The sequence below is a fragment of the Nerophis lumbriciformis genome, linkage group LG38, assembly GCF_033978685.3.
Source record: "Nerophis lumbriciformis linkage group LG38, RoL_Nlum_v2.1, whole genome shotgun sequence".
NCBI lineage: Eukaryota > Metazoa > Chordata > Actinopteri > Syngnathiformes > Syngnathidae > Nerophis > Nerophis lumbriciformis.
This window is the reverse complement of record NC_084585.2, coordinates 2,678,470-2,696,611: the sequence shown is the minus strand read 5'-3', so window position 1 is coordinate 2,696,611 and position 18,142 is coordinate 2,678,470. Positions and strand designations below refer to the sequence as shown.

At 44.6% G+C, this 18,142-nt stretch overlaps 1 protein-coding gene across 7 annotated transcripts in view; it reads left to right on the top strand.

Annotated features, from left to right (window-relative positions):
* Positions 1-18,142, top strand: part of celf4 (CUGBP, Elav-like family member 4) — a 373,411-nt gene that overhangs the window by 328,557 nt on the left and 26,712 nt on the right. For 5 of the 7 annotated variants that reach the window (XM_061932610.2, XM_061932615.2, XM_061932612.2 and 2 more), the window contains exons 8-11: positions 1,285-1,437; positions 1,903-2,013; positions 5,646-5,708; positions 5,847-5,927. In XM_061932610.2, the coding sequence (XP_061788594.1) occupies positions 1,285-1,437; positions 1,903-2,013; positions 5,646-5,708; positions 5,847-5,927 (408 nt within the window). Of the gene's footprint in view, positions 1-1,284; positions 1,438-1,902; positions 2,014-2,293; positions 2,390-5,645; positions 5,709-5,846; positions 5,928-18,142 lie in introns of those variants that run through there. The other 2 variants (XM_061932611.2, XM_061932614.1) reach the window with 2 other exon arrangements.

The following is an 18,142-nucleotide window of genomic DNA, read 5'->3' as shown; positions in this document are numbered from 1 at the left end:
ACAATATTTGTTGTTATTGTCATTGTAAGTGGGCCTAAACACTTATATTAGAAATGGAAATGACTGCTGTCATTTGATTATAATAATAAGAGAATGTTGTCTGTCTATCTGTGTTGGCCCTGTGATGAGGTGGGGACTTGTCCAGGGTGTACCCTGCCTTCCGCCCGAATGCAGCTGAGATAGGCTCCAGCGACCCCGAAAGGGACAAGCGGTAGAAAATGGATGGATGGATGGAGATGTAACTTGTTATTTAGTCAGGTTTGTGACAGGTGTGCTGCTGGTGTAGCCACAGTTCTGATGTTGCTCACATGTGCTGCACGTCTAAAGTTGCTCACATGGACTCCACTCAATGCTCAGGGAGTTTTTGCGTTTGCTCACACACATGAACAATTAGAGGGAACATTGATTGACAGAGTGTGTGTACCTTCAGTGGTGAATGATGAGAAGAGGCAAAGTTAATCCTTAAATGGTGGAGGTGAAGTGGCATCAGAGTCTCTGTCTCTCTTTACTAGCTTTGTGGAAGCATGTTGCTATGTAGCTTGTTTCAGCAGATTTGAATTGCTGTTTTGGGCAGTAGATGGCATCTTTGATCCAAAGCACAATTTACATTTAACTAAAATGTTCTTTTCTTTGTGCTCAACAAAAGAAAAGTAGTGAAAATATCTCCATGTTAGCAAACTCGACTTCTGGCTCCGCCATGATCAGACACGCCCCCCCCCCCCCACCCCCCCCCCCCCTCGCTCCCCACACTCACACTCAGACACACACACACAGAGCGCATGTCTCTCTCTCTTCTCCGGCTTGTGACACAAGAAGAATCAGAACGATGACACAGCAGCGCTCCGATAAAACACACTTTATACTACATAAAAAGTAACGTAAAATAACGCAGTAACGCATCATGTAGTAACGGTAACTGAGTTACTGAATATAAAAAATAACGCGTTAGATTACTAGTTACTGCCGAAACTAACGGCGTTACACTAACGCGTTACTTTGTAACGCGTTAGTCCCAACACTGGTGATTAGTGACTATTAGATTAATGTCTGATTAGAAGAAGGCAATGTGTGATTAGTGACTATTAGATGTGATGACAGACAGAGATAACTTCACATGATGGCTTCCTGCCAGGTAAGAAATCAGCTGTGACATTGAATGTCTTCACTGGACCCCTCTGACATTTGCAACACTTACTTGGGGGCCACTCCAACTTTGTAGAATGTCTCGGGTGGGGGGTATTATGGGTAATGACTCACCCTGATTTGCCTCCCTGGTGGTCGCAGGCGGCAGCACCCCTCCAGGCATCAGCGCCCCCACGGTGACCAGCATCCCCTCCCCCATCAGCGTCAATGGCTTCACTGGCATGGCGCCCCCGCAAGCAAACGGGCAGCCCCCCGCAGAGGCCGTCTTCACCAACGGGATACACCATTACCCCGGTAAGTCTGGGAAACAACACCGTATGTCACTTTCAAGATGGACCACATCAGCAAGTTTCTAAATGGGACCATCAAGTCATAAAAATGGAATTTTGGGGTCACACTTTTTTGTGAACGTTTTGAACCTACTCTACTGTTTACTTGTCGACATACCCTTTTTAGAGCAAATATCTACCCAAACCACAACTTTGCTGCTGCCAAAAATGCATTTCAAGTAATATTTTGATACTGACACATCTTATCTCTGCATATTTGACTAGAATACCTTTATGAGCATTACATATATCAACATCAAGTACCTACTCTACTGTTTACTTGTTGAAATACCCTTAAAGTCTTGGGACACTTCAGACTAAAACTTGACAAAAGTATTGGGACACTTAGGACTAGCACCTGCCAAATATGCGGGCCCGACCAATGCTGCTTGCAGCTTTAATTGTTTATTTGTTTTTGTTGTACTTTCAGTGTTGCAGGAAGTGGTTTTTCGGGAGGATTCTGAGAAAAACGGTCTGGGTGTCGCTCCAAGGAGTTGTTTCGGAGTTCAGGGTGGCTGCTTCCTGTCTTCTCTATCTGAAGGTAACGCTCACCCTCAGTGCGACTGCTATGTATTGATTTCTTTCACCCACCATCATCCAACTACATTAGTCATTTTAGTGTCATAAAATGGCCTAATCCTCACAATTCAATATGTCTTTATTATGAAATTGACTTTGGTAGTTTTTATTAGACAGAAGAGGAGAGGAGAGATGTCTTGCATGCTAAATAGTGAGCTCACGTTTAGGCACCTTTCTCATATTGAAATGTTATTCTGTCGGTGGACATTAGTTGTTTTTTTTTGGCCTATTTCTTTTGTCAGAGTTACACATTTGGGGAGGAAATAAACCACAAATGTCCACTGCAAAGGACATTGTGATCACAAGATTGGAGATTTAATAACAATATTTATAGTGTGATTGGAACTGGAACTTAGCAAATATGCATCATGTTGTATGCATGCATGTGTGATGCATCATGTTGTATGCATGCATGTGTGATGTATCATGTTGTATGCATGCATGTGTGATGTATCATGTTGTATGCATGCATGTGTGATGTATCATGTTGTATGCATGCATGTGTGATGTATCATGTTGTATGCATGCATGTGTGATGTATCATGTTGTATGCATGCATGTGTGATGCATCATGTTGTATGCATGCATGTGTGATGTATCATGTTGTATGCATGCATGTGTGATGTATCATGTTGTATGCATGCATGTGTGATGCATCATGTTGTATGCATGCATGTGTGATGTATCATGTTGTATGCATGCATGTGTGATGTATCATGTTGTATGCATGCATGTGTGATGTATCATGTTGTATGCATGCATGTGTGATGCATCATGTTGTATGCATGCATGTGTGATGCGTCATGTTGTATGCATGCATGTGTGATGTATCATGTTGTATGCATGCATGTGTGATGCATCATGTTGTATGCATGCATGTGTGATGTATCATGTTGTATGCGTGCATGTGTGATGTATAATGTTGTATGCGTGCATGTGTGATGTATCATGTTGTATGCATGCATGTGTGATGCGTCATGTTGTATGCATGCATGTGTGATGCATCATGTTGTATGCATGCATGTGTGATGCGTCATGTTGTATGCATGCATGTGTGATGTATCATGTTGTATGCATGCATGTGTGATGCATCATGTTGTATGCATGCATGTGTGATGTGTCATGTTGTATGCATGCATGTGTGATGCGTCATGTTGTATGCATGCATGTGTGATGCATCATGTTGTATGCATCCATGTGTGATGCATCATGTTGTATGCATGCATGTGTGATGTATCATGTTGTATGCATGCATGCATGTGTGATGCGTCATGTTGTATGCATGCATTTGTGATGCATCATGTTGTATGCATGCATGTGTGATGCATCATGTTGTATGCATGCATGTGTGATGCATCATGTTGTATGCATGCATGTGTGATGTATCATGTTGTATGCATGCATGTGTGATGTATCATGTTGTATGCATGCATGTGTGATGTATCATGTTGTATGCATGCATGTGTGATGTATCATGTTGTATGCATGCATGTGTGATGTATCATGTTGTATGCATGCATGTGTGATGCATCATGTTGTATGCATGCATGTGTGATGTATCATGTTGTATGCATGCATGTGTGATGCATCATGTTGTATGCATGCATGTGTGATGTATCATGTTGTATGCATGCATGTGTGATGTATCATGTTGTATGCATGCATGTGTGATGTATCATGTTGTATGCATGCATGTGTGATGCATCATGTTGTATGCATGCATGTGTGATGTATCATGTTGTATGCATGCATGTGTGATGCATCATGTTGTATGCATGCATGTGTGATGTATCATGTTGTATGCATGCATGTGTGATGTATCATGTTGTATGCATGCATGTGTGATGCATCATGTTGTATGCATGCATGTGTGAGGTATCATGTTGTATGCATGCATGTGTGATGTATCATGTTGTATGCATGCATGTGTGATGTATCATGTGTGATGCATGCATGTGTGATGTATCATGTTGTATGCATGCATGTGTGATGTATCATGTTGTATGCATGCATGTGTGATGCGTCATGTTGTATGCATGCATGTGTGATGTATCATGTTGTATGCATGCATGTGTGATGTATCATGTTGTATGCATGCATCATGTTGTATGCATGCATGTGTGATGTATCATGTTGTATGCATGCATGTGTGATGCATCATGTTGTATGCACGCATGTGTGATGTATCATGTTGTATGCATGCATGTGTGATGTATCATGTTGTATGCATGCATGTGTGATGTGTCATGTTGTATGCATGCATGTTCCAAATAAAGTCAACTCAACTTTGACCAGAGATGGGTAGAGTAGCCAGAAATTGTACTCAAGTAAGAGTACTGTTACTTTAGAGATTTATTACTCAAGTAAAAGTAAGGAGTAGTCACCCAAATATTTACTTGAGTAAAAGTAAAAAGTATGTTGTGAAAAAACTACTCAAGTACTGAGTAACTGATGAGTAACCTGTTCGTTTAATGATGACGGCAACAAATAATGCACAAAAACATAAAAATAGCAATGAGCAAATTCAGAGCCAGGAATATCTCTTAAGCAACTAAAACAATAATATATATTAAATAATAATACATTAACATAAAAAAATTTAAGGCAAATTGAGCCACAATAACTTAACAGCACCATAGGCTCAGTAGGCAGAGATTACAAAGGAAAATAACAAGTTAGCCTTTACGTAAACCATAAACTGATAGGTGTGGGCTGCACTTGGGAACACACTGTGCACTTCTGATTGGTGTTTCTATGCATGTGTGTGTGTGTGTGTGTGTGTGTCTATGAGGCTGCAGTGCGTTAATAAATGTCCCCACACGATGTACATTTGACAGTGATTCATAGCAGGGAAGCTAACATCAGCCTACGGCGACAGCCACAATATCTACTAAGGTTACTTACCGCCATGTGCTTCCTCAAATTTGACGTTGAGTTCATGTAAGCTTAAGCTTGTTGTTGTTTTGCCGCTCAGTGGCTCTGTTTGATTGGTGAAACAGAGTCAAACGTCACCAGTGACTGCATTTGATTGGTGAAAGGCAGGCATGTGATAGATCCTACTTTGAAGGTCTGTCTGACAAAGCAAAACAAAGAAAGCGTGCATTAACAGATGGATAAAAATCAGTAGCGAGTAGCGAGCTGAATGTAGATAAATGGAGCGCAGTAAAAATACTCAAGTAAAAGTAAAAGTATGTTGCATTAAAACTACTCTTAGAAGTACGATTTATCCCAAAAGTTAGTCAAGTAGATGTAATGAGTTACTACCCACCTCTGACTTTGACAGTGTTTGAGTAAAGTGTGAAGTTTGGGAGAGGTCAGCAGACTAAAAACTAACTCTCTTCCTCTGTTGCTTCACCTTCTCCTCCCACTCCTATCATACATTACTCTCCTCCTACATCCGTCTCTATCATTTCTCTTTCTTTCCCCTTTCTGCCATCCATCCATCCATCCATCCATCCATCCATCCATTCATCCATCCATCCATCCATCCATCCATCCATCCATCCATCCATTCATCCATCCATCCATCCATCCATCCATCCATCCATCCATCCATCCATCCATCCATCCATCCACCTCTCTCTTGGTGACCAGCTCAAAGTCCGACTGCAGCAGATCCTCTCCAGCAGGCGTATGCAGGAGTGCAGCAGTATGCAGGTGTGTGTGTGTGTGTGTGTGTGTGTGTGTGTGTGTGTGTGTGTGTGTGTGTGTGTGTGTGTGTGTGTGTGTGTGTGTGTGTGTGTGTGTGTGTGTGTGTCACCACTGTTATCTGATCCGTGTGTGTGTGCGCCTCAGCAGCCTACCCCGCCGCATACGGCCAGATCAGCCAGGCCTTCCCCCACGCTCCCACCATCATCCCCCAGCAGCAGCGAGAAGGTAACACACACTCACATGTAACACACACTCACATGTAACACACACTCACATCATCACATGTAACACACACTCACATGTAACACACACTGACATCATCACATGTAACACACACTGACATCATCACATGTAACACACACTGACATGTAACATACACTCACATGTAACACACACTGACATCATCACATGTAACACACACTCACATGTAACATACACTCACATGTAACACACACTGACATCATCACATGTAACACACACTCACATGTAACATACACTCACATGTAACACACACTGACATCATCACATGTAACACACACTCACATGTTACACCCACTCACATGTAACACACACTGACATCATCACATGTAACACACACTCACATGTAACATACACTCACATGTAACACACACTGACATCATCACATGTAACACACACTCACATGTTACACCCACTCACATGTAACACACACTGACATCATCACATGTAACACACACTCACATGTTACACCCACTCACATGTAACACACACTGACATCATCACATGTAACACACACTCACATGTTACACCCACTCACATGTAACACACACTGACATCATCACATGTAACACACACTCACATGTAACACACACTGACATCATCACATGTAACACACACTCACATGTAACACACACTCACATGTTACACACACTGACATCATCACATGTAACACACACTGACATCATCACATGTAACACACACTCACATGTAACACACACTCACATGTTACACACACTGACATCATCACATGTAACACACACTGACATCATCACATGTAACACACACTCACATGTAACACACACATGTAACACACACTTACATCATCACATGTAACACACACTGACATCATCACATGTAACACACACTCACATGTAACACACACTCACATGTTACACACACTCACATGTAACACACACTCACATCATCACATGTAACACACACTCACATGTAACACACACTCACATGTAACACACACTCACATGTAACACACACATGTAACACACACTCACATGTAACACACACTCACATGTAACACACACTCACATGTAACACACACTCACATCATCACATGTAACACACACTCACATGTAACACACACATGTAACACACACTCACATGTAACACACTCACATGTAACACACACACTGACATCATCACATGTAACACACACTCACATGTAACACACACTGACATGTAACACACACTCACATGTAACACACACTGACATGTAACACACACACACATGTAACACACACACACATGTAACACACACTCACACGTAACACACACTCACATGTAACACACACACACACACGTAACACACACTCACATGTAACACACACATGTAACACACACACACACACACACATGTAACACACACTCACATGTAACACACACTCACATGTAACACACTCACATGTAACACACACATGTAACACACACTCACATGTAACACACACACACATGTAACACACACTCACATGTAACACATATGTGTAACACACACACACATGTAACACACACTCACATGTAACACAGACATGTAACACACACATTTAACACACACATGTAACACACACTGACATGTAACACACACTCACATGTAACACACACATGTAACACACACTGACATGTAACACACACTCACATGTAACACACACTCACATGTAACACGCACATGTAACACACACTCACATGTAACACACACTGACATGTAACACACACACACAAGTAACACACACTCACATGTAACACACACATGTAACACACACTGTCATGTAACACACACTCACATGTAACACACTCACATATAACACGCACATGAAACACACACTCACATGTAACACACAGACATGTAACACACACACACATGTAACACACACTCACATGTAACACACACATGTAACACACACATGTAACACACACTCACATGTAACACACACTCACATGTAACACGCACATGTAACACATGTTCAGTGTATCAGGAGAGTATTGTTATGCTACAGTCTTATTTCAAAGCGGAATAAATCCACGTGTGTCCTCAACATTTTGGTATGACTCGGCCGGGGTTTGAACTCACAACCTACCAATCTCAGGGCGGACACTCTAACCACTAGGCCACTGAGTATAAAAATATATATGTATATACACATATGTATATATATATATATATATATATATATATATATATATATATATATATATATATATATATATATATATATATATATATATATATATATATATATATATATATATATATATACATACATATGTATATGTATATATATATATATATATATATATATATATATATATATATATATATATATATATATACATATGTGTATATACATATATATGTATATGTATATATATATATATATATATATATATATATATATATATATATATATATATATATATATATATATATACACAGACATACACATATATGAAACCTGATCTGCTGACATTGTCCACAAGATGGCAGTAATTAGTAGCATTGGTATACAAGATTAGTTAGAAAGTGTTCCACATTTTGATGCTTTATTGAACTCATGACCAACGTTCCCTCTAAGGTGCGCGCCTGCGCAATTGCGCACTGCTCAAGCGTCCTCTGCACACAGCAAATATATGACCGCGCACCAAATCAAACCCATCTGAATTCTAAACAAAATAAACACATCATTTATTGTGTGTCATTTTGCAAAGCAACTCTGAGTGACAACAAGCGGCCCTAACGGTGTTCGTCAACACCGTTCAATTATTGCAACGTCTATCGAGATGCTTCGAGGACAGGAATTATATCGATCACTTTATTGAGCAAAACTGTTTATATTGGGCCATAACCACAACAAAAACATGAGTAAAACACTTCTATCTGGAAAAACTAGTCATTTTCTGCCGTACAAAGCAGGCCTAAGCCACTGGTGCGTTTATGGCCACACAAAAAGTCAGACAAGTCAAACACCACACAAAGTTACACTATGACTCCTCAGTCATACGTGTGCTTATTCTACTGTCATTTATTATTCATGTTAATTTATTAATATGATGCTGTTACTAGAGAAAGTTACACACTTCATCCTATGCTTACATTTCATCGTGCAACATCCATCCATCCATCCATCCATCTTCTTCCGCTTATCCGAGGTCGGGTCGCGGGGGCAGCAGCTTAAGCAGGGAAGCCCAGACTTCCCTCTCCCCAGCCACTTCGTCCAGCTCCTCCCGGGGGATCCCGAGGCGTTCCCAGGCCAGCCGGGAGACATAGTCTTCCCAGCGTGTCCTGGGTCTTCCCCGTGGCCTCCTACCGGTCGGACGTGCCCGAAACACCTTCCTAGGGAGGCGTTCGGGTGGCATCCTGACCAGATGCCCGAACCACCTCATCTGGCTCCTCTCCATGTGGAGGAGCAGCGGCTTTACTTTGAGCTCCCCCCGAATGACAGAGCTTCTCACCCTATCTCTAAGGGAGAGCCCCGCCACTCGGCGGAGGAAACTCATTTCGGCCGCTTGTACCCGTGATCTTGTCCTTTCGGTCATGACCCAAAGCTCATGACCATAGGTGAGGATGGGAACGTAGATCGACCGGTAAATCGAGAGCTTTGCCTTCCGGCTCAGCTCCTTCTTCACCACAACGGATTGATACAGCGTCCGCATTACTGAAGACGCCGCACCGATCCGCCTGTCGATCTCACGATCCACTCTTCCCCCACTCGTGAACAAGACTCCGAGGTACTTGAACTCCTCCACTTGGGGCAAGATCTCCTCCCCAACCCGGAGATGGCACTCCACCCTTTTCCGGGAGAGAACCATGGACTCGGACTTGGAGGTGCTGATTCCCATCCCAGTCGCTTCACACTCGGCTGCGAACCGATCCAGTGAGAGCTGAAGATCTTGGCCGGAGGAAGCCATCAGGACCACATCATCTGCAAATAGCAGTGACCTAATCCTGCAGCCACCAAACCAGATCCCCTCAACGCCCTGACTGCGCCTAGAAATTCTGTCCATAAAGGTTATGAACAGAATCGGTGACAAAGGGCAGCCTTGGTGGAGTCCAACCCTCACTGGAAACGTGTCCGACTTACTGCCGGCAATGCGGACCAAGCTCTGGCACTGATCATACAGGGAGCGAACTGCCACAATAAGACAGTCCGTTACCCCATACTCTCTGAGCACTCCCCACAGGACTTCCCGGGGTACACGGTCGAATGCCTTCTCCAAGTCCACAAAGCACATGTAGACTGGTTGGGCAAACTCCCATGCACCCTCAAGGACCCTGCCGAGAGTATAGAGCTGGTCCACAGTTCCACGACCAGGACGAAAACCACACTGTTCCTCCTGAATCCGAGGTTCGACTATCCGGCGTAGCCTCCTCTCCAGTACACCTGAATAGACCTTACCGGGAAGGCTGAGGAGTGTGATCCCACGATAGTTGGAACACACCCTCCGGTTCCCCTTCTTAAAGAGAGGAACCACCACCCCGGTCTGCCAATCCAGAGGTACCGCCCCCGATGTCCATGCGATGTTGCAGAGTTTTGTCAACCAAGACAGCCCCACAGCATCCAGAGCCTTAAGGAACTCCGGGCGGATCTCATCCACCCCCGGGGCCTTGCCACCGAGGAGCTTTTTAACTACCTCAGCAACCTCATCCCCAGAAATAGGAGAGCCCACCACAGACTCCCCAGGCACTGCTTCCTCATAGGAAGACGTTTTGGTGGGATTGAGGAGGTCTTCGAAGTATTCCCTCCACCGATCCACAACTTCCGCAGTCGAGGTCAGCAGAACACCATCCGCACCATACACGGTGTTGGTAGTGCACTGCTTCCCCTTCTTGAGGCGGCGGATGGTGGTCCAGAATCGCTTCGAAGCCGTCCGGAAGTCGTTTTCCATGGCTTCCCCGAACTCCTCCCATGTCCGAGTTTTTGCCTCCGCGACCCACCCAGACATATTGTACAATACTAATCCATAGCTTATGAAAAACAACATTTCTTCTATTTTCATTACAAGTGGGCCAAATCACTAATATTACAAAATAATGTCATGAAAATGACTCCTCTCATTTGAGTGTTATTATAAAAGATTGGTGTGCTGCTGGTATTGCCAGGTGTGATGTTGCTCACCTGTGCTCCACTCAATGCTCGGGGACTTTTTGCGTTTGCTCACACACATGAACAATTAGAGGGAACATTGCTCATGACGTCTGGCGGGACAAACGTAAAACGCGGGCGTGCTGCACTTGGCCGTCGGCCCGCAGTTTGGACACCGCTGACACGGAGTCCGAGTCACACACCTTTTTTGGAAACAAAAGGTATCTTATGCCTAAAAAAAAACCCTCCAATTAGATTCCCCTGGCATTAACAATCAACGTGGTGTGCTTGTGGAGGTGTGTTGCATGCAGAGATCAGAGTGTGTGTGTATGCATGCACGTTCATTGCAATAAAAAGGTGTTGGCAGTAAAAAAAAAAAGGTCTGTGGCTTTGCTGCCCTCTTGTGGACATCAAGGGAAGTGTTCACCATCTTGTACAACTACATCTTTGTTTTGGTTGGTGTTATTTCTGCAACGATTGGTCGACTTAATCGACTTCCATTATAAACAATCATCAACAAAGATTTGTTATTGTTTATAACATTTGAACTGATAAACCTGCAGGAATGTTCACTTTTTGTAAACAATTGCAGCTATAAATCAATCAATCAATCAATCAATGTTTATTTATATAGCCCTAAATCACAAGTGTCTCAAAGGGCTGCACAAGCCACAACGACATCCTCGGTACAGAGCCCACATAAGGGCAAGGAAAAACTCACCCCAGTGGGACGTCGATGTGAATGACTATGAGAAACCTTGGAGAGGACCGCATATGTGGGTAACCCCCCCCCCTCTAGGGGAGACCGAAAGCAATGGATGTCGAGTGGGTCTGACATAATATTGTGAGAGTCCAGTCCATAGTGGATCCAACATAATAGTAAGAGTCCAGTCCATAGTGGATCTAACATAATAGTAAGAGTCCAGTCCATAGTGGATCTAACATAATATTGTGAGAGTCCAGTCCATAGTGGATCTAACATAATAGTGAGAGTCCAGTCCATAGTGGATCTAACATAATAGTAAGAGTCCAGTCCATAGTGGATCTAACATAATAGTGTGAGAGTCCAGTCCATAGTGGATCTAACATAATAATAAGAGTCCAGTCCATAGTGGATCTAACATAATAGTAAGAGTCCAGTCCATAGTGGATCTAACATAATAGTAAGAGTCCAGTCCATAGTGGATCTAACATAATAGTGTGAGAGTCCAGTCCATAGTGGATCCAACATAATAGTAAGAGTCCAGTCCATAGTGGATCTAACATAATAGTAAGAGTCCAGTCCATAGTGGATCTAACATAATAGTGTGAGAGTCCAGTCCATAGTGGATCCAACATAATAGTAAGAGTCCAGTCCATAGTGGATCTAACATAATAGTAAGAGTCCAGTCCATAGTGGATCTAACATAATAGTAAGAGTCCAGTCCATAGTGGATCTAACATAATAGTGTGAGAGTCCAGTCCATAGTGGATCCAACATAATAGTAAGAGTCCAGTCCATAGTGGATCTAACATAATAGTAAGAGTCCAGTCCATAGTGGATCCAACATAATAGTAAGAGTCCAGTCCATAGTGGATCTAACATAATAGTAAGAGTCCAGTCCATAGTGGATCTAACATAATAGTGTGAGAGTCCAGTCCATAGTGGATCCAACATAATAGTAAGAGTCCAGTCCATAGTGGATCTAACATAATAGTGTGAGAGTCCAGTCCATAGTGGATCCAACATAATAGTAAGAGTCCAGTCCATAGTGGATCTAACATAATAGTAAGAGTCCAGTCCATAGTGGATCTAACATAATAGTGTGAGAGTCCAGTCCATAGTGGATCTAACATAATAGTGAGAGTCCAGTCCATAGTGGATCTAACATAATAGTGTGAGAGTCCAGTCCATAGTGGATCCAACATAATAGTAAGAGTCCAGTCCATAGTGGATCTAACATAATAGTAAGAGTCCAGTCCATAGTGGATCTAACATAATAGTGTGAGAGTCCAGTCCATAGTGGATCCAACATAATAGTAAGAGTCCAGTCCATAGTGGATCTAACATAATAGTAAGAGTCCAGTCCATAGTGGATCTAACATAATAGTGTGAGAGTCCAGTCCATAGTGGATCCAACATAATAGTAAGAGTCCAGTCCATAGTGGATCTAACATAATAGTAAGAGTCCAGTCCATAGTGGATCTAACATAATAATGTGAGAGTCCAGTCCATAGTGGATCCAACATAATAGTAAGAGTCCAGTCCATAGTGGATCCAACATAATAGTAAGAGTCCAGTCCATAGTGGATCTAACATAATAGTGTGAGAGTCCAGTCCATAGTGGATCCAACATAATAGTAAGAGTCCAGTCCATAGTGGATCTAACATAATATTTGTCAGGACTTGGTCCGGGGTGTTTGCTTTTCCAGGATGCAGCGGAAAATTGGCACGGGCGAGACGGGAACCAAGGTACATGATTTATTTAATATATCAAAAAAGGAATAAATGAAAGCGCGCACAGTGGCGGAGAATAAACTATGAAAAAACAAAAGACTATAGCAAAAAGTACAAATGAAAAGCACGCACAGTGGCGGAGAATAAACTATGAAAAACAAAAAGAGTATAAACATGGAACAAAAACTTACTTGGGTTGGACAAAAAAGGAGCAGCGTGAACATGGACATATGAAACAATGGACGTAGCATAAATGTGGAGTGGTATGGGGTGCGAGGTCGTCAGAAAGAAAAACTGAAAAACACTGAACTTAAATACTATGGACATGATTAGTGAAAGCAGGTGCGTGACTCAAAACGTGAAACAGGTGCGTGACGTGACAGGTGAAAACTAATGGTTGCTATGGTGACCAGACAAGGGAGTGAAAAAGCCAGAAACTAAACAAAACATGACTAAGACAAAACATGATTACACAGACATGACAGAACTCCCCCCTTACGGACAGATCCCAGATGTCCAAGAAAAAACTTAAGAGTCATGGGAGGGCGGGAGGGGGACATGGCGGTGGATCGCCAGACCACGTGTCCCCGTATCCACCGGGGCAGAGTTAGGTGGCGGCGGCGAGTGGAACGTCGCTGCAGCAGGCGAGGCGGGCGCCCAGGGAATGGCCACATTCGTGGCCGACTGGGAGGTGGGCGCACTTGGCGTGGCGGGCGACCAGGTAGCGGCCATATCCATAGCCGACGAGGAGGCAGGCGCGTCGTTAACTTGGCAGGCGTGGCAGCTCGGCGTGGCAAGTCAGGCGGCGAAGCTCGGCGTGACGCGTCCAGCGGCGAAGCTCGGCGTGACGCGTCCAGCGGCGAAGCTCGGCGTGGGTCTTGGTCTTGGTGTGGGTCTTGGCATGGCGGGTCTTGGTCTTGGTGTGGGTCTTGGTCTTGGTCTTGGTGTGGGTCTTGGTCTTGGTCTTGGTGTGGGTCTTGGTCTTGGCATGGCGAGTCTTGGTCTTGGCATGGCGGGTCTTGGTCTTGGCATGGCGGGTCTTGGTCTTGGCATGGCGGGTCTTGGTCTTGGCATGGCGGGTCTTGGTCTTGGCATGGCGGGTCTTGGTCTTGGCATGGCGGGTCTTGGTCTTGGCATGGCGAGTCTTGGTCTTGGCATGGCGAGTCTTGGTCTTGGCATGGCGAGTCTTGGTCTTGGCATGGCGAGTCTTGGTCTTGGCATGGCGAGTCTTGGTCTTGGCATGGCGAGTCTTGGTCTTGGCATGGCGTGTCTTGGTCTTGGCATGGCGTGTCTTGGTCTTGGCATGGCGTGTCTTGGTCTTGGCATGGCGTGTCTTGGTCTTGGCATGGCGTGTCTTGGTCTTGGCATGGCGGGTCTTGGTCTTGGTCTTGGCATGGCGGGTCTTGGTCTTGGTCTTGGCATGGCGGGTCTTGGTCTTGGTCTTGGCATGGCGGGTCTTGGCGTCGTGGAGCTGCGACTGGCGGCACTTGGCGTCGTGGAGCTGCGACTGGCGGCACTTGGCGTCGTGGAGCTGCGACTGGCGGCACTTGGCGTCGTGGAGCTGCGACTGGCGGCACTTGGCGTCGTGGAGCTGCGACTGGCGGCACTTGGCGTCGTGGAGCTGCGACTGGCGGCACTTGGCGTCGTGGAGCTGCGACTGGCGGCACTTGGCGTCGTGGAGCTGCGACTGGCGGCACTTGGCGTCGTGGAGCTGCGACTGGCGGCACTTGGCGTCGTGGAGCTGGTACCGGAGCTTGGCGTCGTGGAGCTGGTACCGGAGCTTGGCGTCGTGGAGCTGGTAGCGGAGCTTGGCGAGGAACTTGGCATGGTGGAGCTGGTGCGGCAACAGGTGCTAGCCTTGGTGCAGGTGGAGGTGGCCTAGCTGGGGGTTGCGGCTTGGCAGGTCGGAAGACTGGTGGTGGCGACCGTGAGGGAGGCTGTGGCTTGGCATGGTGATGCCGAGCCACCCCACCAACACAGCTCCTGACCCCAGCCCCCTCCTCAAGGGGCGGATACCAGACGCGCTCCCTGCGGTCTGGAACTCTCTGTAGGGGTGGGCGGGGGAGGGCAGAAATGTCCCCTTTATTTTGGCCAAATTGTTTTGTTTTTTTATCCCCCACCTGGGGTTGTGTGGGTGGTAAAAAAGAAAAAAATTGTGACGGGGGCGGGACTTGAGTCTTGGGGGGTGGGGCATGAGTCTTGGGGGGCGGGGCATGAAATTGGGATGGCTGTGACTGACTAGACCTGATCTCTAAAAACATGTTTTGATAATGATTTATCAAAGTCATGCCATTAGTGTCTTTTGTTGGAGGCGGGTGTTCAAAAGAAAAAGAGTTGGAAAAAAAATCCTGGGCTGTGATGTCATCCGGGCGAAGCCGGGCTGGCTGCTGCTTGCTTCCGCCCGGAGGGGGAGGGGCTTGTGGGAGCGGCGTGTCCTGCTGGCTCGCGGAAGTTCTTCCTGAAGTCCTTCGTCGGGAGCGGCGCTTCCGGCACTGCGGCGCTGCGTCCTCCCATTCCTGGGACCAAATGGAGTTTCTGTACTCCACGGAGGAGTAGCGCCGAGTTTCCTCCTCCATCGCGCACAGGACCGCCCAAGAAGCCTCGTCCGCATTGTCCAACTCGGCCAACTTCCTTGCGGAAAAGCGGGTCTGCTGACGACCTACTGTCAGGACTTGGTCCGGGGTGTTTGCTTTTCCAGGATGCAGCGGAAAATTGGCACGGGCGAGACGGGAACCAAGGTACATGATTTATTTAATATATCAAAAAAGGAATAAATGAAAGCGCGCACAGTGGCGGAGAATAAACTATGAAAAAACAAAAGACTATAGCAAAAAGTACAAATGAAAAGCACGCACAGTGGCGGAGAATAAACTATGAAAAACAAAAAGAGTATAAACATGGAACAAAAACTTACTTGGGTTGGACAAAAAAGGAGCAGCGTGAACATGGACATATGAAACAATGGACGTAGCATAAATGTGGAGTGGTATGGGGTGCGAGGTCGTCAGAAAGAAAAACTGAAAAACACTGAACTTAAATACTATGGACATGATTAGTGAAAGCAGGTGCGTGACTCAAAACGTGAAACAGGTGCGTGACGTGACAGGTGAAAACTAATGGTTGCTATGGTGACCAGACAAGGGAGTGAAAAAGCCAGAAACTAAACAAAACATGACTAAGACAAAACATGATTACACAGACATGACAATATTGTGAGAGTCCAGTCCATAGTGGATCCAACATAATAGTAAGAGTCCAGTCCATAGTGGATCTAACATAATAGTAAGAGTCCAGTCCATAGTGGATCTAACATAATAGTAAGAGTCCAGTCCATAGTGGATCTAACATAATAGTGTGAGAGGCCAGTCCATAGTGGATCCAACATAATAGTAAGAGTCCAGTCCATAGTGGATCTAACATAATAGTGTGAGAGTCCAGTCCATAGTGGATCTAACATAATAGTGTGAGAGTCCAGTCCATAGTGGATCCAACATAATAGTAAGAGTCCAGTCCATAGTGGATCTAACATAATAGTAAGAGTCCAGTCCATAGTGGATCTAACATAATAATGTGAGAGTCCAGTCCATAGTGGATCCAACATAATAGTAAGAGTCCAGTCCATAGTGGATCCAACATAATAGTAAGAGTCCAGTCCATAGTGGATCTAACATAATAGTGTGAGAGTCCAGTCCATAGTGGATCCAACATAATAGTAAGAGTCCAGTCCATAGTGGATCTAACATAATAGTAAGAGTCCAGTCCATAGTGGATCTAACATAATAATGTGAGAGTCCAGTCCATAGTGGATCCAACATAATAGTAAGAGTCCAGTCCATAGTGGATCCAACATAATAGTAAGAGTCCAGTCCATAGTGGATCTAACATAATAGTGTGAGAGTCCAGTCCATAGTGGATCCAACATAATAGTAAGAGTCCAGTCCATAGTGGATCTAACATAATAGTGTGAGAGTCCAGTCCATAGTGGATCTAACATAATAGTGTGAGAGTCCAGTCCATAGTGGATCCAACATAATAGTAAGAGTCCAGTCCATAGTGGATCTAACATAATAGTGTGAGAGTCCAGTCCATAGTGGATCCAACATAATAGTAAGAGTCCAGTCCATAGTGGATCTAACATAATAGTAAGAGTCCAGTCCATAGTGGATCTAACATAATATTGTGAGAGTCCAGTCCATAGTGGATCCAACATAATAGTAAGAGTCCAGTCCATAGTGGATCTAACATAATAGTAAGAGTCCAGTCCATAGTGGATCTAACATAATAGTGTGAGAGTCCAGTCCATAGTGGATCTAACATAATAGTGTGAGAGTCCAGTCCATAGTGGATCCAACATAATAGTAAGAGTCCAGTCCATAGTGGATCTAACATAATAGTAAGAGTCCAGTCCATAGTGGATCTAACATAATAGTGTGAGAGTCCAGTCCATAGTGGATCCAACATAATAGTAAGAGTCCAGTCCATAGTGGATCTAACATAATATTGTGAGAGTCCAGTCCATAGTGGATCTAACATAATAGTGTGAGAGTCCAGTCCAAAGTGGATCCAACATAATAGTAAGAGTCCAGTCCATAGTGGATCTAACATAATAGTAAGAGTCCAGTCCATAGTGGATCTAACATAATAGTGTGAGAGTC